Genomic DNA, 23,349 nt, shown 5'->3' with positions numbered 1-23,349 from the left:
AAGGTACACTCATGCACTGGTGGTGGGATTGCAAATTGGTGTAGCCACTCTGGAAAGTGGTTTGGAGATTCCTCAGGAAACTTGGGGTGGAACCACCATTTGACCCACTCTTCAGCATATACCTAAAGGACTTAAATCAGCATACTATAGTGACACAGCCACATCAATGTTTATAGCAGCTCAACTCACAATAGCTAAGCTATGCAACCAACCTAGATGCCATCCAAGAAATGAATGAATAAAGAAAATGTGGTATATATTCACAATGGAATATTACTCAGGTATAAAGAAAAATGAAATTATGGTACTGCTGGTAAATGTATGGAACTGGAGACTATCATGCTAAGTGAAATAAGCCAGTCTGAAAAATCCAAAGGCCTAATGTTCTCTCAGATAGGCAGATGATGACACACAATAAATGGGGGTGAAGAATAGAAGTTCATTAGATTAGAAAAAGGCAAATGAAGGGAAGGAAGGGAGAATGGGAAAAGAAAGGACAGTGGAATGAATTGGACATAACTTTCCTACATTCATATGTGAATATGCGACAGTATAACTCCACATCATATACAATCACAAGAATGAGAAATTATACTCCATATCTGTATGTCAAAATACTTGTACTTTCATGTATAACTAAAAAGAACAAAAAAATTAAAAAGAAAATGGCTGTTTTTAAAACTCCTACTTTATACTATGAATCTGAAAATACTTTTAATATAGAGTTCCTAGGACATTTGAGAAAAGTCAGATGGCTATAATCAGTCTCCTATGGGAACTTACTTGAAAGTAATATACATACATCTCTGAGGTTCACTGGATTGTATTTCTCATAGTTCAACCTTTATTTGGAAATATGTCTTCAAAGGAATTTCCCTGGACTAAAAACTTCATGTATCAAATTATATTGATGGAGTCTCCAAACTAGATTAGAGAAAACTCTATGTATTAGAGGAGTTAGTTGTTTTAGTCAGTTGTTCAGTTATATTCCTGTCACTCTTAAAGTACTAATACCAGTGGAGTGTACTCTGCCTACATACATTTCATTTACCTAGGATTTGAGTTCAGGAAAATGGTGTTGATTATTAATGTTTGCACCAATATTTTCATGAAATCCCCTTATTCTTCTATATAATGCTTGTAAATCATAGAACAAAGCAGATCAAAAGACTGAGCACTGAGACATCTCCAGAACTCTACTGAGTACCTAAATGCTAGCATATTTGATAACAGGGAGATAGCAGCTGTTCTAAGTAAAACACAAAAGATGAAAGTTCAAAGTTTCACAAGATTTAGAGCTCTTAATCTTACAGAAGCTATGGGTTCACCTGAATAAAAGACATTTTGGAAGATCAGAAAGTGCTCAGTAAATTATTTCCAAAGTCATGAAACTCTTAGATTGCAGCTGTGTTCTGAAAAGACTGGGAGTCAGATTTTCTTAATAGGTATCATTTGCATAGACCAACTAAGTGACAGTAGGTATAGTTAGGTATTACATATACCATTTCAGTTAATATTCATAATTCCCATAAATTATATTACTTCCATTTTAAAGATTGGAATACTGACTCAAAGAGGTTAAGAAAATTTACCCAGTCACAAAACTAGTGTGTAGAAGGGCTGAAATTCAAATTTAAGATGTCCCTACCTTCAAATTTTACATCCATTCCACTATATTTCCCAATTTAGCATCATGATAATTCTATGGATTTTTTCATATAAGGCCAACAACCTCTTATAAAGAATAATATTCCCAGGTACTCAGAAGGCTGAGGCAAGAAGGCCACTTGAGCCCAGGAGTTTGAGACCAACATGAGAATCACAGCAAAACTCCATCTCAAGAAGGAAAAAAAAAGTACCATAATATCATTGTTTGGTGTGTTCCTGCTATGATTTTACTTCCTTTATTGTCCATATAAGTATGTACACAATTGAATGTCCATGTCATATGAAGATATAATAGCTGACATACCCAACTCCTAATCTACACTCCTCTGGTGCTAGGAAAGGATCAGTGCTCAACCCTGTCTTATAATATTACAGGCTACCATTCAATATAGAATGAATTCCTTAGTACAAACTGGGCTTCAAGGTCAGTGTTCTTATACTGATATAATTAAAAATAAAGATATTATGTATGGTCTCGTGGAACATACAATTCTAGGGTTGTAAATTCCAAACTAGTAGATAAGTAAAATGCTGGGATCTAACTAGACCTTAATCTAAGTCTGGTCTCTTCTTGCTGCAGGGAATTACATGGATTGGATTGGAATAATAAGAAAAATATGAGGCACAGACCCATTGAGTGTGCTAACAATGGGATACAGAATACTATATGTACCAGGTTATTTTTGTAATCTCAGTGTAAATTATAATGTAATAATTATTATTTATTAAGTGCTTCCTATGTGCTAAGTTCTGTATTTGCTTATTTTATTGAATTCTCACAATAATCTTATGAGGAAAATGTGCTAATATTTTCATTCCAGATTTGCAAAGAAACTAATACTCAGATGGATTAGGATATATACTCCAAACCATATACTTGCCCAAGTTCTCTCAGAGTAAAAAGTACCACTTAAACACTAAGCATGTGGAATAACAAAATAATGTACTACCATACTGGTTGTCCCATGCTAATTAGATTGCCAACTTAATGAAGTCTTCTTAAGTACAGAAGTGGCTGAAAATGTTCTTGCACCATTCTTAAATCCAAAGTCTGGCCTAAGTAAGAGAAATCTCGTTGATTTAAGTGTTTTATACATAAAGTAGAAGATTTTCTTAGATGATTCCTTCTTTCCTGAGTCTAAGGTTCTGTGATGATGAAACAAACATGCCAAAATTAGTAGAAGCCTCCTGGAGCTTTAAGAAAAAGATGTGAAAAATAATGATTCATATGAATTACACAGACCTTACCAAAAAAGTTAGGTATTTTAAATGGTTTTAATGTATTAAACAAACAGAAGTATAAAACTTGAAATGGTTTTAATGTATTTAGACAAACAGAAGTATTAAATTAAAAACGTTGCAAACTGTTTCCACAATAGTGTCAGTGACTTTTTAACACAAGTGGCAACAGGAAATGAGTGCTAAAAGAAAATCAGGGTAACAAGTGTCTAAGGCTATTCTGACAGCTTTGGAAGTGACCTTAAAGAAAAAAAAAACTATTCACAATAGCTAAGCTATGTAAGGTACCTTACAACATGGATAAAGAATTTTGTGGCATATATACACAATGGAAAATTAGTCATAAAAAAGAATGACTTTATGACATTTGCCCATAAATGGATGGATCTGCAGATTATTGTGCTAAGCGAAATAAGCCAATCCCCCAAAAAACAAAGTTCGAATATTCTCTCTGATATGTGAATGCTAACATACAACAAGGGGGTAGGGGAGGGAAAGAATAGAAGTTCAGCAGATTAGATAAAGGGGAATGAAGGGAAGGGAGGAGAGATTGGATAGGGACAGAGTGGAATGAATCTGACATAACTTCCCTATGTACATGTATGAATAACACCACAGTGAATCTCCACATCATAAACAACCATGGGATCCTAATTAAAATAAGATATACTCATGTTTGTATAAACATGTCAAGTATACTCTTTCATGTATAACTAAAAAGAACAAATAAAAAAGAAAGAAAAAGATTTCCTTGAAACAAATCACACTTTTACAATGAAGTACCACAGCAAAATATTTGTGACAAGTGCTATTCTAACATATGCAGACATTCCATTTTCAAAATTTCAGACAAAGCCTGGTGCAGAGGTGCAAGCCTATAATCCCAGATTCTTGAGAGGCTGATACAGTAGGATCACAAGTGTCAGCCCAGCCTTGGCAACTCAGACCCTGCCTCAAAATAAAAATAGCTGGAGATGTAGCTTAATGGTAGATCCACTGGGTTCAATCCTTAGTAATACAAAATGGTTTTTGAACAGAATTTATACTAAGAATTTAACAATAAACCAATTCATTCAGTCCCTCCCTTCCTGCTATAATCACTATTATTATCAACACAGTATGATGAGTTTTTGTATAGACTGCAATCTTGTTTAGAAAAGCTTGTCATGATAGAATCAAGGGAATTATTTTATGTAGACCATTAAAAACTATAAAATGATGGTCTTTCACAATCAATAAACATGCTCTCCAACCACTACCTTCTTTATGCAATACATTCTGACAGGAAACTTAAACAAACTGTGTCCTAAAGTCAAACTTCCTGCAAATGCTACAGGGCTTCTAATTCTGGTCAGACAGATTCTCCAGGCCTTCTTCCCATATAAGGATAGGCAAAAACACACAAATCTTCAAACAGGCTGAAGTGAGGTCACAGGGCAGGCATATGAAAACCAATATGGTAGCTAAATTCTTCAGCTCACAACAGATACTTTTTTTAAAAAGAAGGCTGTAACCACCAACTCTAAACCATCAGTTCTTGAATCAAGAGAAAATAAGCAATTAACTTGTTCTTATTGGTATTTACTGGATGACAAATATGAGCTAGTCTGCTGTATGTCACATTAGCCCTAACTTTTTTTTCCTTTTCCTTTTCTACATCAGGAAAGGCTAGTGAAATGTGCTGCTAAAGTGGATACATAACGGCAGTGTATTGCAAAGGAAACAGATTTCCCAAGTGTTCCACAGAATAGTCACTGCCTCATTAAAGAGAAGGTACACTGTAACCTCAAAAAATATCCAGATATGATATCTGGTAAGAAGGATAAATCCAGAGGAGATCTGTGCTCTTTACTTGAACTACAGGGTAGAAGTAGAAACCCTGAGGGTTTGCCCATGGTCATAAAGAGAACATAATTTTCCCTACTTCTCTCTATGAAAAACCTGAGGCTTTATGAGAAGGTAAAGATATTTTCTTTATTTTCAGTGTTCATATAGTTTCTATGGTTGCTAATTGAGAATCAAATAAAATCAGAAGCATTTTCACAGTGTGCACCAAGAGCCATGGAAACATGTGAAGTCCTTAATCCAGTAATTTCACTTCTGGATTCCTATTTTAAGTAAATCACATCAGGACAGAATTATGTGTTTATAGAGGTTATGCAACATTTTAGTGTGTTTGTTGTTATTTTTTTGTTGTGGTTACTGTCATACCTAACCATTTCTATGTGGTTAAAAAAATATGTGATATGTCCAACTGAAAAAATGAGCACACATTGAAATTCTTATAAGATTATATAGCAACAAGGAAAACTGTCACCAAAAGTAGAAAAGGATGTTTAGAGAATTGTGTATGTTCTTTTATTTCAACTTTGAATAGGAGATGCCAAGCATAATTTTAAAAGACTAATAGGAATTAGAACACAACTATGATAACTGCTCTAAAGACAATAGAAATAAGTACTTAGTACCTCAATCAAGAGACCAACTAAGAATGAAACAGTATTACCCTACATATATGTATGATTACATGAATGGTGTAAATATACATTGTGTACAACCATAGAAATGAAAAGTTGTACCCCATTTGTGTACAATGAATCAAAATCTTTAAAAAAAAAAGAGAGAGAGAGAGAGAGATCAACTGAGCTGTACTAGGATCATGAGATTATGGAAATTTTACCCCAAACTTTCCAGAAGTATTTTATTGCTCTATAATTTAAAAAATTCAACTCATACATATTATGCTCTCATAGAGGTAGCATATTATATAAAAGAATTTAAACTGTGGAATCAGTGGCAGACAAACTGTAAAGTGCCCCTCCCCATGGTCCCTACCTCTTGGTATTTACTTCCTTATATAATCTCACTTTGAGTGTGTGTAGGAATTGTTACTTGACGAAGGTTAAGTTATGCCACTCTTATGATGAAACTACATTATACAAAGATTTTCTTTTCTGCAAAGACTCATGCTAGAGCCTTTCTCTCCTTTGTTTACTAAGAAGAAGCAAGTTGCTACAAGTACTAGAATGTCAAGAAAAGGAATTCTGTCAAAAACCATTTCAAAGTGTATTATTCCATAAAGGAGCATCTAGATAAGAAGTCAGTCCTAGTAGATGTGCTGATTGCAGTCTTTAAAAAAATCCAGCTAAATTATGCCAGGACTCCTGACCCACAGACACAAATACAACAAATGTGTGTTGTTTCAAGCCACAAAATTTTAGTAATTTATACAAAGTGTAGAAAACTAATACAGAGTCAAAATGACTGAGATTTAAATCTCAGACCCTCTACTTATTATGTGTGAATGAGCCAGCTGATAAACCTCTGAATCTCAAATTCATCATCTATTAGTTGAGAATAATAATACCCACCTCAGAATTACTGCACAGAAAATTACAGATAAGCAATATGCATATTGTACTGCCTTTCACAAAATAGACTAGGTTGTGAATTATAAGCTCGCTCATGGCTGGAACCTTTTCAGTCTTGCTCATCATGCCATTTTGTGCTTACTATCATATACAACTGATAGCAGGTATTCCATAAATATGTAGTGAATTAATAAATTAATTAAAATAAGCTCCACTACTGTAAATATACACAAAGATTTATAGCTATCCATAATAGAGAGAAAATCCCTGACCTCAAGGTATTAAAAATAGAGTTAGGCTAAGGAGAGTGGCAAGAATGAAGGAAAGAAGGACTGTGTAGAGGGAAAAGAGGGGTGGGAGGGGTGGGGGGGAGGGGAAAAATAAAATAAACATCATTACCCTATGTAAATGTAAAAAAAAAAAAAATAATGGATGACACCATAGTGTGTCAACCACAGTACAGAAAAACTTTTCTGGGGCAGCTTGAGGTAGAAGGTATGTATGTAGATGAGGAAACAGACTTTGGAATCAAACATAATAAAATGGATATCTGCATAATTCAATATAACCTGTCTTAATCTACTATCACTAAAAATATTAACCACCCATCAGGGTAATAAGGTTTTTAAAAAACTTTTTAATAAAAAGAGTCCCACAGCATTTATTTTCATCTGGTAATAACATGAGGGTAATCAAAACAATATGAACAAATGTTTTAGAACTATATTCCCAGCAAAGGACACCTAAAAAAATTGTAGCTTTCTCTGTAACTTCTCACTTCATTCATCATTTCTAGTTGGAGACACTTTGTAGCAGAGTAATATTATCTCCTTTTAGCATAATCCAACTCAGCTGTTTTCTTGACATTGTTTTAGAATTAATCTTTTCTGCATCATCTAATACAAGGTTCATGTATTCATCAAAACCAATAATACAACCTTCTATCCACATATTCACTTGCTTATAGAGCCACACCTGAATCTGGGATCTGTTTTGCAAGTATCTAAAGATGAGGTTGATGGGCTGCACCATCATCTTCTGGACCTTCTGGCCTTGGCCACAAAGACTACCCCAACCAGCACATTACCTCAGATAGCAACTTCTGGAATTCATGATAAGGTTTTTAAAGAAAGCAATGCAGTCACTGGAAAGTAATTATAAGAAAAGTGGTTTGTAATATACTAAGGTGATGCCCGATCATTCATAAAGAACAGTGACCTTCCTTACTCACATCATGGGGCTCTGAGAAACAAAATGGGCTTCTTAATACGTTCAGTAAACATCCAAAGAACCACTAGGAAACCACAAATCTCTCCCTGAAAAATTTAGTAAGACATAACTATTTAATGTATTATAGTAAAATATCAACAGTGCGGTGCTCAGAAAAAGATACAACCAAAATAAGAAACTCTATCATGATAACAGTTCATAATAAGGTACGTCTAATGTAAAAGAGTTCTACCAGAACAGAAAGATGCCTGGCAGCGACATATTACCAAACAATATATTCCTTGAATTTCAAAGGCATTTGCATAAAAATTCAGCCACATTATAAAATTTTTATTTTCCTTAAATTGGCTATATTATTTGGCATCTATTTAATTGTTTCAAGATTAAAAGAATTGCAACTCCCAGAATATAGATAAGTCTGAAGCAGCAGAAAAAGTTCCAAAATTAAGTCAATCTGAACCCAATTCTTATACTAAAATAAATCAAGTATTCAGCTCATGTTCACTATAGAAACTGACCATTTGTTTCTGAGAAAAAGGGAAACCCAAAAATATTATGAAACAATGAGAAGTAAGGAAGTCATTCATGATCTTAACCACTCAAAGTCCTCCAACGCATTCCATGAATAAGACCAGTAATACCCAAAGACACATATACATTCTCAGAAATGCAATTCTTAATGATTTTAGATTGAAAGAAAATTATTTATCCACTTCCCTTTATTTTTTCATGGGGAAAGGAAGCTGTTTTTACATATATCCTGCTATATAGCATTTTCAGTCTAGTAAAATGTCTCTTTGCTAAGAACATATTTTCTCTCAATACAATAAACATATTTTAAGCTGATGGCTTTTCCAAACTCGAGTGATATTATAGTGGCAACAAGAAAGGAAAACATGGAGAATGTTTCAGGAAGACTTATTTATTACTAATGGTACTACTGAATTCAGGAGAGAATCTTAACACCCCACCTACTGTAAAGCAAATAATCAAATGCAGAAAAGAATTATAATCCCTAGGCATAATAATCAAATTCAAGGGAATAGTAAACAATGCCACAATTCAACGTATTTAAATCCAGTAAATATATTTACCCTTAAAAACTATTATTCTATTAAATGCCCCCAAAATGGGATATATCAATTTTTTATACATTATATAACTGAGTAATTTTCACAGATAATTCTTTCAGATTTCTAGATTACGTGGTCAGCTTTCCAAACAATGAAAACTTTGTCAAACTAAAAAGCATGTTTTATTAACTTCATATAATGAGAAAACAGGCATGACTTTATTTTTTTGCCTACTGAAAAATTAAACAAAGCCTCCCAATTCAAAATACATTCTCAAAACAGTTTATTCAAGGTAAAGAAGTTCAAATGGGGGGGTGGGGATATAGCTCAGTTGGCAGAGTGCTTGCCTCACATGCACAAGGCCCTGGGTTCAATCCCCAGCACCACAAAAAAAGAAAAAAAGAAGTTCAAATGGTTTGCGCAATCATGTGATAACTGCAATTGGTTTTGATTTTTAAAGTAATGTGTAAGAAATCTCCACAAATCATGTATTAACAAATGTTGCTTAAAAATCTAAAAATGTTTGTTTCAAGTATTCTTGAATATTACACAGGCTCAGTTGTGAAATAATTCTTGGTCCAGTTACTTTCACATACACAAAATACAAGTCCTTGGTCATTCTCTGTAGACCTTTCTAGAAAGTAACTGCTGAACATATCCCACCAATGGTGGGTCCATATCATAATCCTCAAATCTAAAAGGATGTCCATAACTACAGAAGATACACACAAAAAGAAAAATACTATATTTTCAGACTACCTTATCTATAGTAATGTTTTGCCTTTCCTCTATAGTTAGTGAGGAGATAAGATTTCATTACAAAGAAAATTAAACACTTTCCTTTCAAGAAAACATGACAACTCTGAAAACTTTGTATCTTGGTGAAAACAAATCCATTTTCCATAGGAAAAAGTACTATTCTGAAGCCTTAGCTGAGCAGTGTGCCCCAGATAAAATTCCAAAGAATGCTATGAATGTACTCCCAGATTCAAGCTAATAATGAATGCTCCAAGCTGTTCAGTTGAAAACAATTACCATATATTACCTAATTAGTTGAATAAGACTGGAACCAAATGGACCAAGAATTTAATCAACTAGTAACAAAGATTATAAAATCAATATAGACTTGAGTTATGTAATTACAAATTTCCGTTCAATTTAATTGCTACCATAGTTACTTGGACTATACCTATCAAAAACAACAGCATGTCTACTGTGAAGAATGTTGAGGAGTCATGGGATTTTATCCTACTTGTAAACTATCAAATAAGTCCACCACCGTTTTAAGGATGCTGGCAGAAAAATCACGGAACTCTTGGGCCATAGACACAGTATTAGTCAGAGTATTAGAAATTTCTTGCACTGATTCCCTGCTCCTCAATTTCTATAGGGTGACACAAAGAGTCAGTCCACAGACAGTGAATCTTTTATACTGAGCAATAAAAAAGCATGTTCCTTTCTCTGGAGGGAGGCCCTGAATCTTTTAAGACTGCCTGAATCTTTGAAAAGATAATTCAGAACAAAGGTAGTCAGCACCTTTGCTCACAAGATATGCACATATGCAAGACACCAATGGAGAATTGTCTGTCAACATCTACCTTTTACAATCCATTTTGGCTATCATATAGCTCATAGCTTTTATCTTACAGGTTTCTTAAAGGGAAGATAATCTGAGCAACAAATAGAGTACTGGATGATAAAAACCTATAATTTTACCACCTGGTTGAACCAAAAAAATGTGGAAGTTAAGTTGTATAGCAATTCAATTAAAATATGTTATGGATTATTCAAGAATTCATCAAGCCAGACTGAACTCTTCTACCTCTAGTCATAACAGATTTATTAAACAGTTCCTCATGAGCCAGGTTGTTTATTTGTAACGTCAATTTTTATGACCAATGTTACAACTTTAACTTCTCTCACTTTAGAACCCAATGTCCACATGTGTGCCAAAAGTCAAAAAAGTAAATCATGACCTCATTTTAAAACTTAGACAAATTACAAAGCATTTATTCTATCTAGAAAAAATGCTTTTGCCTTAAACATTTTGATCCTGATTCAGGGAATGGTTTATTGAAATAAATCTAATTTTATTCAAGGTTTAAAAAGAAAAAAACAGCTGGCAGTTATCACCACACAATCCTTATTGAAAGTAAAGAATGTGAAAGAAGGATGTTTATGGCTGGTTTTAGTACTAAGACATTATGTAACCAGAACTGATGTTTTGTTTTGATTTTATCAATATTAAGAATAGGGAATAAAATTGCAGAAAATAAAATATTCATTTTACCTCATAATTTTTATAAGTACTCAATTGCTTACTGCTTACTGCAAATATGGCAAAATCTGTTTAGGATTCAATGGGAGTCCATATACCAAAAAGTAAGACTCAATTATAGGCCAGTTTTTAAAGAAAGCTAGTAAGATACATTATCAAGATGATATGTCCAGAGAATCACAGCCTTGGGACAGGAGTCCCCTGTGTTTCTCCTTTGCTAGCAAAGCAATAAACATTCTTTTCCCTTTTTCTCAAAACCATGTCCTCATTATTGGATTGGCATCAGGGACAAGGACTGAGCTTTTGGCAACAAACTTGGCCCCCCAGATGGGACTCGACAGCAGTTCCCACTCCAGTTCTCTTCAGCAGACCTGGCTTCTCAAGGAACCCCACTTCTGTGCTGAGGATTCACGGTGCTGGTGAGCTTATTGAGAACCAAGTGCAGGAGAATTAGGAGACAGTTGAGTCAAACAAGAGGAGCTGTTCCTGTGAGTAAAGGGAGAGACTAAGCGACCATCTCAGCAGCTGTCGAAGCTCCTCTTATTACGGGGAACTCCTGCCTTCTCTCCCTGAACAGTATGGGTTGCTTCATCATGGTCCACTTTGAGAAAAAGAAAACTGAACTCAATAAAGTTGTGACACTTTGGCCATTTAGTAAACTCCCCTGGTGTGAATACTGAAACCCCTGATTCTATGCATCTGATTCCCCTTTGTGGGAACATTTGTTCCTTCTTCCTGGGGACATCTGTGGCACCACTGGTGTAGAAGTCACGGTTAAGCAGGACTCGAGGACCTAGGGGTATATACTCCCTTCTGATCTGTTCTAAGTTCTCATATGTTTGTTGGCCTTGAGCTTGGGAATTCCCTCTGCTTGTCTGTTTTGTTTGCATCTGCTACTGCCCCTTTTAAGACATGGCCAGTACTGCATTGATTTTATACATAGTCTCTTGGGAAAGATCTTGGATGGTCAATTTAAAGATTCCCATCTGTCAGCCATGGTTTTGGGGCTCCTCTGTGGTTGTCTCTGTGTTTCTTTTTTGTACAATCCTACAATTGGAGTTGGTCTGTCAGAGATAAGGTGAGCTGAAGAAAGGGCCGCCTACAAGTCTGTCTAAGATAATGTTTTACTGTAATGATGTGGCTTTTAAACAGCTCTCTAGATTATTGTACAGTCTTGCAGTTGGAGTTGATGTGTCAAAGGTAAAGTAAGTGGAAGAAATTTGTATGTGCAGGTCTGTCTATTTTAAAGGTTCCTGTCTGTCAGCCCTGGTTTCAGTGATCCACACTTGTCTGGTTTTTTTGTCTGTTACTGGCCCTTTAAGACATGGGTCATGCTGCACTGATCTTACCAGTAGTCTCTTGAGCAGAGAGATCTTGGTTACATGGGTCTCCTATAGGAATAAGCCTGTCTAAGAGAAAGACAGTTTACTGTGACATAAACTGGCCTTTGAATGATTTTTCTGGAATATCATACAATCTTGACATTGAAATTGGTATGTCAGGGGTAAGGTATATGAGAGAGATTCTGTATGTACAGGCATTTATTCAGTTGCATGATAAGGGGTCTGAACCATCAGGAACTAAGTTGAAGGTGCCAAAAGGCCCTGCCTCTGGTGTGCAAGGATAGCAGGACACCAGAAGAAAGAGTTAAAAAGATTTAAATCTTTTAAACCCAGTGCTGGCACTCCAAGCACTGTTTCTTGGTCAGGAAGTCACAGACTGTGGGTTAAAGACACCAGCCCTAAACTGGGGGAAAAAATCCCCAAAGAGCTGCCTGGGCTATAAAAAAATGGCCAAACAGAACCTGGCCTCTGCCCTGCCTTCTAGCCCCTTTTGCCCCTGGGATGTGGAGGTTGCTGGCCACAAAGGATGTGGCAGCAGTTTCTAGCACTGTAAGTTTATGACCTGGGAACAAGAGTAGTTTCCACTTTTAAGATCTAACAGGACATCCCATTTGGCCAGGGGATATTCATCACTGGGGCAAAACAATTCTTGCTATAAAGTATCCCATCCAATCAAATGCCTGGGCAGACTGGCAGGATAAATAACTGCACCCAGAAAAGAAAAAGACAGAAACAAAGGCCAACCTGTTTTGTAGGCAGCCTCTATAAAGGAATCTCAAGGAAACATAAAGAAAAGATGGAACTGGACTCCTCCATTGCATATCAATATGCCTAGTATAAGAAAAAGGCCCCACGGGAGTCTCTGGGTATGACTAACAGTGGGGAACTCACTTAAAGTTGTTGGTATTGTACTAATGATAATGGAGACAGGTCAGTCTCAAAAATATCCTGTGTTCCAACCCCTTGAATGCAACCTGGGAGAAAAAGAACTAATGAACAGTTTTTGTATATGCTAGATTGTCCAACTCTCCCTTGGGATGAAATTTGCTGTGTAAATTAAATACACAGATAACATTTATAAGGAGTATATCAGAATATTAATTTAAGAAAGGGTCCCAAACTAGAAATGATAAAAGAAAGTTATAAGTATGGAAATATATTTTAGTATGAAAAATTGTAAGGTTAATAAATGTTTCTGGATCAGAAATTATTTTGCATGGTAAAGAATGTTTTTAGGCTCAAGTCCAAGATGAAAAGGACAAAACTAAGGATGTAAAGTTATGAATGTTTAACTTGCAGGATTGTTGAAGGTAAATCTCATAAAGCTTGGGTTTGTGATTAAATTGGCTATAATTAGCACAGTCAGTTAAAGTTGTTTGAACTTTAATGTATTGATATGAAGCAAAGTCTGAAACATTGATCTGGTCATATAGCAAGAATATTTTCTTGTATTTGTTAGGTTTTATTACTTGGGGAAACTAAATCTTAAAGGAATTAGGGTTTGTACCTGTTTTAAATAAGGTTCTGCCTCCTATCTTATTCCATATTAACATGGAATAAAATAGGCTAGACTTCAGCTCACTTAAAGTTGTGTTCAAAAGATTGATTTTTGTTGTAAAGATTCCTGTGCTCTCAAACAGGGAATATAATATATAACTAAGTAAAGGTTCAAGATTATAAAAGTCCTTTTCCTTGATTTATAACTATTATGAAAACTGGATATGTTTTGCTCTTTTAATCTCATTTTGTATTTTCCTTGTAAACTTTATAACTGTGGCCTGTTACTGTTTTGTAGAAGTACTGCTTCTTAAAAAAACCAAACAAACAAACTGGGTTAATTTGACATAATAAGCCACCACCTACAGGACAGATAATATATAATGACTTCCAGTACTAATACTAACCCCAATTAAATGAAAGGGGTAATTGTAAAATTATAGATATTGAAGTTATAACCTGTTACTCCCTCTTTAAGATTGGTGAAACCGGCTTGCTGGGTGTGTAAAAGCAAAAACGTAGACACCACGTCAAGGAAGTAAAAGGGTCAAGGAAAAAGCAGCCGACATTTTGACCCTTGCTCTCTATGATCAGCTAGGATATAGAGAATGATGGAACCCTTCTCTGGGCCTTGCAACTCTGGTGAGTCACCAGAGCTGCTGATCAAGAAGACTAAAAGGAACCTAGAGAACAGGAAGCCAACAAGTGTACATTCTGCAAACAGGAGGGTCATTGGAGACCTCAATGTCCCTAATACTTCCAAGAGAAGCCATGTATGGTCAGCCAGACCTGGACCCATCCTGGCAAGTGGCATCATTGATAGAAGAAGGTTAAAGGAGCCAGCAAGCATCATTGTCCCCAAGAGTGATCTCAGAGGAATCGCAGCTGACTCTTTTCTTTTTATTTGATGTATCTTTATTAGCATATGAAAAGTCTGTTGCTTTGTGTCCTTAACTTGGTACAACTTTTTATTTATTTTTTACAGACTGCATTTTGATTCATTGTACACAAATGGGGTACATCATTTCATTTCTATGGTTGTACACAATGTAGATTCATACTAGCAGCTGACTCTTAAGAGTAGATACAAACAAAGTCAGTTTTGACCTGTTTTGTCTTAAACACCTGGCGGGAGAGTACAGCCTAAAAGCACAGTCCTATATGGACATCTGAAAGGAAAGACAAATGTTTTTTAAATGTAACTTAAGATGTATACGTGTGTCAGCACTACCAAAAGTAAGTAAAGCCAGAAGCTATAAAGTAAAGGTTCTTGTGTGAGAGTGCCTAATAATAATGATCACAAGATCATTTTTATAGCAAATTTGTCCTGAGTTAATTTGAATCTGATTTCATAGACCTAAAAATCTTCCTAACCTCCTACAATGATGAACTTGATCTGTTTTTCACTGATAAGATTATGATTTACTGTCCTCATGGTTTTCAGAGCCTGGCTGAAATACTAATTGTTCTTGTGCTAATTATTTACAAAAAAGTAATGCTTTGCTTTCTTGTTTATTGTTGTCTTAGCATGATCCCTGCCCTATGTATGCCTTGTCCAGTCACCTGCCATCTGCCACAGTGGACCTCTGGATTGCTCTAATGCTGAATGCCTTTATCAGTCCATGCCCCAACTGATAGAGAACAATAACTTTGGGTTACTTCCCCCAACTTCACCCCCTTTCAGCAGGAAGTAGTTTGGAGATGTTGTTGCCCATGACAGTGGGAAAATGTAACAGTGGTCTTTTTATGCTGTGAATACAGCCCTTGCTGTTCTTCCACTGCAACTTGTTTTTTAAAATGGACATGTTACTTTCTCTTCCTCTGTCCTTGCACCTCCCTAATCTCTCCCCGTCCCTGAACCCAGGGGAAAGAGGGTTACCTTTCTTCCCCATCCTAGGCAGATTTATCCGTCCTTGAGCACACATCCACCATAAGAATGAAGTAATTCAGACTTTGGGGATGGTACCAGAAGATCTCAGAAATGACTGTCTCCCAAGTTAACAAGTGAATTACAACTCCAGACAGAGAACACATGGAATGTAGCCTTTGAATCACCTCTTTGAAAAGTTCCCTGTTCTGCTGATGTGCAGAATCACGGCCTTGGGAACAGGAGTCCCCTGTGTTCTTTCTTTTGCTAGCAAAGCAATAAGAAAAGATGATATGTTCATATGCACAAGTAGAATCATTTATTAATTTTAAGTAATTAGCTAGTGTTTCAGGGATACATAATGTACTGAAATATATCAAATTGTCCTGAACATCTGACTCCCTAGCAAAGACTGATATATATCTGTAATTAATCACAAAAACATCTTACTTATCAAAGTATGAATGTTACTGATATACTCTAAGTGAAACAAAACTTTAAAAATAATAATCTTTAAATTTTTCTTCAATTAATGTTTATATGAAATATCCAGGAAAGAAATCAACCTCCTAAATCCTGTAGGTAAGTTCTTATTCTAAGCCTAGGCCTTCAATGAGCATAAAAGAATAAAATGCTATTTCTCCTTTATGAATGTTTGAAATTTAGGACATAATAATTCAATTTGAAATAATTTAGTAAAATATTTATGGTATTTATATATTTTTAAATAATTATCTCATATGAATTGATGAAAAAAAACTGTTTGCACAATAGTTGACTAACTCACTCCCCTGCCCAAGAAGACACAGCTAGAAAATAATAGAAAAGAGAATTCAAATGCAGAAGAATAATGGTGAACCCACAATCTTTACCATAAAATTACATAAATAAAAATTAAGTTAACTGTAAAGAAAGAAATAATGCCAGTAATATTTAAACAACTGGGAAATTTTCATAAAGGGATTTTCTTGTCTTTTACTGTCTTTTTCTCAATAACAATAATTACTCTACCACTGTGCTACATCCTTAACCCTTTTTATATTTTTAAAATTTTGAGACAAGGTCTAAGTTGCTGAGGCTAGCCCCAACTTGTGAACCTCCTGTCTCGGACTCTGGAGGGGCTGGGTTTATCGGCATGTATTGCCATGCCCAGATCATTATAAGGATTGTAAAAGGGCAAGATAAATAGTCAAGACAATGAAAAACACTGTGGAATTAAACTGAGAAAAATAAAACTGTAGGACTAAAATAAAATCATTTTTTAAGGTTCAAAAAATACACTTTAGTTATTCCCATTCTAATATATATTTTGGCAAATACATTCTTCCAGCTATCATTACTTTTAAAGTCCAGAACTGAAAATAAAAATGTATTTAAATTTCTATTAAATAAAATCCATCAAAAAAGAAGTAATAATCATTCATGTCTCAGGATGCCCAAGTCACATTATGATGATTAGTAAAGTAGAAAGGAAGAGAGCTAAGTATCCCTTACTTCATGAAAGTCTTAAGAAATTTCTTTATGTGCTATTCATTAAAAATCAGCAGTTTTTTAAAAAATATAACAGAATCACAAGGTTAAGTTTTTTTCTAGTACTGGGGATTAAACCCAGGGGTGTTCTACTATTGAACTACTTCCTAGTCCTTTTGCATTTTTTTTGAGACAAGGTCTCACTAAGTTGCTGAGGCTGACTTCAAACTTATGATCCTCCTGCCTCAGATTTCTAAGCGACTGGGATTACAGGTATGCTCTGCAATGCACAGATCATGGTATAATCAAACAGTAATTTTTTTCTAAACATTACCTGGTGGTATATTATTAAATATATTTTCCTAGGAAACAGAAAAATAAGAGGAAAATAGATTTAAAAAAAAAGAATCTATAGCAAAACTGTAATATAATACTTAAACCTCCCAGTCTTCAGTAGCCTGATACATGAAAGGTAATTGATTTCAAAGATGGTGGGGATGTGAGAGTGGGAAACAAACAAAACAAAACAAGAAAAAGAAAAAAGAAGAGTCTTGAAGGAAAATTGAACAGTTGTTTCTGTTGGGGTTCAATATCTACTCTGCTTCCCTTCTTTTCTGATAGGCATTGTTGTCTGGAGTTTGCTGGTAACTCAACCCTCAGGAAGATTAAAGTTATTAAAGTGGAAGAATTTAACTTGAAGGCAGGACTCCTGGAGGCAGGGTATAGCAATTGCCAATCTGGAAGACTGTACCCTAGGACTCTCCTTTGGGATCCACTCCTGTGACACAGGACCCTGGTATTAGCCCATTACCTCACTTGGGGACCCCACAATTCCTAGTAAAATACACCACCCCTTCATGTTCAAAACACTAGATAAAACAGGGACAGTAGGAACATTCCTCAACATTGTAAAGGCTATCTATGCTAAGACCATGGCCAACATCATTCTAAATGGAGAAAAACTGAAAGCATTCCCTTTAGAAACTGGAACAAGACGGGGATGCCCTCTTTCACCACTTCTATTCAACATCGTCCTTGAAACTCTAGCCAGAGCAATCAGACAGACTAAAGTAATTAAAGGGATACGAATAGGAAAAGAAGAACTCAAACTATCACTATTTGTTGATGATTTGATTCTATATTTAGAGCTTCCAAAAATTTTCACTACAAAACTTCTAGAACTAATAAATGAATTCTGCAAAGTAGCTGGATATAAAAATCAACACTCAAAAATCTAATACACTTCTATTCATAAGTGATGAATCCTCTGAAAGAGAAATTAGGAAAACTACCCCAATTACAGTAGCCTCAAAAAAATAAAATACTTAGGAATCAATCTAACAAAAGAGGTAAAAGATCTGCACAATAGAAACTACAGAACACTAAAGAAAGAAATTAAAGAAAAACTTAGAAGATGGAAAGATCTCCCATATTCTTCAATAAGCAGAATTAATATTGTCAAAATGACCATACTACCAAAAGCCCTATACAGATTCAATGCAATCCCAATTACAATCACAATGATGTACCTCATAGAAACAGAGAAAGCAATCATGAAATTCATTTGGAAAAATAAGAGACCCAGAATAGCTAAAGCAATCCTTAGCAGGAAGAGTGAAGCAGGGGTTATAAAAATACTAGACCTTCAACTACACTACAGAGCAATTGTAACAAAAATGGCATGGTATTGGCACAAAAATAGACATGCAGACAGAGTAGAAAACAGAGTAGAAGACACAGAGACAAACCCACATAAATGTGGTTATCATAAACTAGACAAAGGAGCCAAAAACATACAATGGAGAAAAGACAGCCTCTTTGACAAATGGTGCTGGGAAAACTGGGAATCCATGTGCAGAAAAATGAAATTAAACCCCTATCGCTCACCTTTCACAAAACACCTTAAAATGCATCAGGACCTAGGAATTAGACCAGAGACCCTGCACCAAATAGAAGAAAAAGTAGGCCCCAATCTTTATCATGTTGGCTCAGCACCAGACTTCCTTAACAAGACTACCAAAGCACAAAAAATAAAATCAAGAATCAATAAATTGAATGAACTCAAACTAAAAAGCTTTTTCTCAATAAAGGAAATAATCAGTAACATGAAGAGAGAGCCTACAGAGTGGGAGAAAATCTTTGCCACACACACTTCAGATACAGCACTAATCTCCAGAATTTACAAAGCAGTCAAAAAATTTAACACCAAAAATACAAAGAACCCAATCAATAAATGGGCTAAGGAAATGAGCAGACACTTCACAGAAAAAGATATACTGGTGATCAACAAATACATGAAAAAATGTTCAACATCTCTAGTAATTAGAGAAATGCAAATCAAAACTACCCTAAGATTTAATCGTACTGTAATGAGAATGCCTATTATCAAGAATACAAGCAACAACAGGTGTTGGCAAGGATGTGGGGAAAAAAGATACACTCATATATTGTCGGTGGGATTGTAAATTGGGGCAGCCACTCTGGAAAGCAGTATGGAGATTCCATTGAAAACTTGGAGTGGAACCATTTGACCCAGTTATCCCACTCCTTGGTCTATACCCAAAGGACTTAAAATCAGCATACTACAGTGATTCAGTCACATCAATCTTGGTAGCAGCTCAATTCACAATAACCACATAGTGGAACCAACCTAAATGCCTTTCAGTAGATGAATAGATAAACTGGGGTATATATACACAATGGAATATTTCTCAGCCACAAAGAAGAATAAAATTATGCCATTTGTAGGTAAACGGATGGAGCAGCAGAATATCATGCTAGGTGAAATAAGTCAATCCCAAAAAACCAATGGCCAAATGTTTTCTCTGATAAGTGGATGCTGATACATAACAGGGGCAGGGAGGTAGTAAGGGAAGAATAGAGGTATGTTGGATTGTGTAGAGGGAAATAAGGAGAGGGGAGGGGGCAGTGGGTGGGAAAGATGGTGGAATAAGACAGACATCAATATCCTATGTACATGTATAATTACACGAATGGGTGATTCTACATCCTGTACAGAGAAATGGAAAGTTGTACACCATTTGTGTACAATGAATCAAAATGCATTCTGCTGTCATGTATAACTAAATAAAACAATAAATAAATAAAATTACCTTAAGGATATAATGAATTCATTCATTTTCTTAAACAACATGGTTGTTTCAAGAGTTCAAAGAATGATACTCTCACTATAACTGGTCAACACGATTGTGGGATTCATTTACTTGCAGGTATGATTAGTGATGATTTAGAAATTCTGATCTTTCTTACTGCACTTTTGTGTAGCAAATTTGGCTAACAGTTAAGACTGAAATAGTTCTTGTAACTACTACATATACAGTCACAGATCTAATTCATATTCAATGTTAAAATTTCCCACTTAAAGAACAGCTGTAATTATTTTACCCTTTATTTGACAAAATATATTTTCTACCTAGATGTCTGATGTATTAGAGTAATTTTCATATCTGCCTTAGCACAGTAGAGGGAACTTCTTTGTCAGGAATAAGAACTTATTTCCACGCAATGGTCTGGTCTTAAAAAGAGATGCCCATGGTCTCTACTTAATCAGTAGGACATCAGATCAGAGAATGAATATCTCAAGCTGTTCCATCCAACAGAAAGAAGGGGCAATTTTAGAAACACATGATGCATGCCTTTTGCCAATAAAGCTACTAATATAATTGAAAAGAAACATGGTTTCTCACTGTTTGTAAATGTAACTGACTGAGAAAAAGGAAGGATTAAGGTCTAAATTCTGCATTTTTAAAAAAATGCACATATGACTTCCCTATGAAGAATAAGAATTTGGCTCTGAATTTTTTCTCAGAGATTAAAAAGAGAAGTTGGTAGGCTTTATATAAATCAGGCTAGTGCATACCAATGAATGAATACTTTCTCAATCTACAATGAATACTTTATTTTTAAAAAGCTGAAGAAAAAAGATTGGAGCATAACACCAAACCTGGGTTATAATAAAGTATCAGTGTGTTCATAAAGAGAGAAAATCACCTATCATTATAATTAAGACCATTTTTAAGTTAAGAAAATGCAATTCCATAACTTTATAACATGGAGACCAGAAGCTACTTGGTCTACTAAGTAAAAAATAAAGCAAAACAAAAACAGAGTTAAAACCTCCATTTCATTAAAACATTTAAAATTATATACTGTGAAACTCACTCTTTTGTTTTACATTTCTAGATCTTTGAAAAATGCATTCATGTAACCACTAGCATAATCAAGACATAAGAGTTGCATTACTCCCCCAAAACTCCTTTTTGCTGCACTCTCATAGAAATAGTCTTTATGACTAAAATTTCAGCTCAATGACATTCTTCCTTTTAAAGGGGGAGATTGGCAATTGAATTCAGTGGCCCTTTATCACTGAGTCATACTTCCAGTCTTTTTCATATTTTATTTTGAGATGGGGTCTTGCTGTAAGTTACTGAGGGACTTGCTAAAGTGCTGAGGCTAGACTCAAACTGTGAGCCTCCAGATTCAGCCTTGAGAATCTCTGGGATTATAGGCATGTGCTACCTTTCCTGGCACAGATATTAACTGTTATTGCAATTACTTTTGATTTCTCTCAGCTACTTTGGAGAATAAGCATTTATTTTTTTCACAGAAACACAAATGTACAAGGTCTATGTATCAGGATAGAAAGTATGTTATTAAACGTTAGTTCTGGGCCCACCATCGTGTTACGTGCCCTGGGAAGTACTGGATAAAAGTACTACATTATAAGGGAGACCACAGACTCTTGAAAATGCAGAAATACAAGACTTTCTGTAATGGAATGCTTAAGTGCAAGATTTATATCAGAAAAGGGGTTCTGAACTAAAGATCTAGGAGTCCCCTAAAATATGTATGTGAATGTCTTTGGGAAAAGGCTCTAGAGCTTTCATCAGGTTATCAGGCTTGCTACAGTGGATGGTCTGAAGATAGTAAAAGTAAGAAGAAGAATGGGGAGATAGGGTAGGAATATTTGTGGGCAATTCTTGTGACTCAATAAGCAGCAGGAACACTTAACCTTCACATGGTACTTTATGCTTTTACATCCTTTTCTTCTCTTTGAACCAAGAACCATTTTTAGAAGGTTCTTTTTTTTATTTCCCCATTTTTAATTGGTACATTATAGTTGTACATATTAATGAGATTTGTTGTTATATATTTGTACATGCACACAATATAACTACGTAATTTGGCCAAAATCACTCCCCAGCATTTCCCCCTCCCTACCTTCCATCCCTTGATCCCTTTCCTCTAGTGATCTTCCTTTGATTTTTAGGAGATCCACTCCTGGTTTTGTTTTCCTATTCCCTCTCTAGTTTCTGCATATGAGAGAAAACATAGGACTTTTCACCTTCTAAGTTTGATTTATTTCACTTACATGATGGTCTCTAGTTCTATCCATTTTCCTGTAAATGCCATAATTTCATTTTTCTTCATGGCTGAATAAAACTCCACCATGTATATATACCACACTGGAGAGGTTTTTAAAAAATGAAAACAGACAAGAGAAACACTGAGGGAAATTAGTAAAGCAATAGTATGTAGGATGGGTTGAAAACAGACTATAACTAAGAAACTACTGCTTAACTGAGGTCTGAAAGGACAAGAATTAGGAGGAAGATACAACTGATAAAATTCCAGATTTAGTGGACGATCTAAGTGTCATTGTTAAGAGAAAAATTGACCGTATTTGCTGATGGATTATTTACTGGGAAAGATTAAAAATTAAAATTTATTCAAGTAATTATCCATTTAAAATGTATTTCTTCAGCTGAGCCTATCTGGTTCCTCACACTTGTCCTATGCATCAGAGAAAGAACAATAAAGACAGACAAGGAAGGTCCCTGACCCAATGGAGCTTATAATATGAGGAGGAAAAGAAAACCAAAAACTAGAAAACAAATTAATAGACAAAATGAATTCTGATTTTAATTAACTGATAAGTGTTATCAGATATGAGGGAACTACATACATGCTAATTAACAGAATAGGGCTTTTATGCCAAATTATTTAATTAATCAGTGATTCTGATAATCCTGTGATACTATTTCCTGGCAGAAACAGGATTTAGGAAAGTAAAGTTTCTGGATGTCTGTATACTGTGTAATGTGTATTAGGGGTATGTTTAAGAAGGGAAGGATGGTGAGTAAAGGGACAGGGAGTAAAGATGATGAGTTAAATTACAGGTAAATTAAGGAATGTAAGTCCTTAATTCTAGATAGAAATGAACCAATGGGTATGACAAAAGACAGTACTTTTTACAGACAGAATTCAATTCCCATCAAAATACCAATGACAA

At 35.1% G+C, this 23,349-nt stretch overlaps 2 protein-coding genes and 1 pseudogene across 2 annotated transcripts in view; all 3 read right to left on the bottom strand.

Annotated features, from left to right (window-relative positions):
• Positions 1 to 23,349, bottom strand: part of LOC124974039 (prickle-like protein 2) — a 695,630-nt pseudogene that overhangs the window by 516,274 nt on the left and 156,007 nt on the right.
• The window catches only part of Sh3bgrl (SH3 domain binding glutamate rich protein like), a 70,913-nt gene that overhangs the window by 20,219 nt on the left and 27,345 nt on the right, over positions 1 to 23,349 (bottom strand). The window lies entirely within an intron of this gene.
• LOC124974048 (small nuclear ribonucleoprotein E-like) lies at positions 7,071 to 9,905 on the bottom strand. Its single transcript, XM_047537617.1, has 3 exons — positions 9,834 to 9,905; positions 7,510 to 7,520; positions 7,071 to 7,344 (listed from the first exon to the last, which is right to left on the bottom strand). The coding sequence occupies exons 1-3, from the start codon at positions 9,903 to 9,905 to the stop codon at positions 7,071 to 7,073; spliced, it is 357 nt and encodes a 118-aa protein (XP_047393573.1).

The sequence above is a fragment of the Sciurus carolinensis genome, unplaced genomic scaffold, assembly GCF_902686445.1.
Source record: "Sciurus carolinensis unplaced genomic scaffold, mSciCar1.2, whole genome shotgun sequence".
Classification (NCBI taxonomy): Eukaryota; Metazoa; Chordata; class Mammalia; order Rodentia; family Sciuridae; genus Sciurus; species Sciurus carolinensis.
This window is presented reverse-complemented; position numbering and strand designations above follow the sequence as displayed.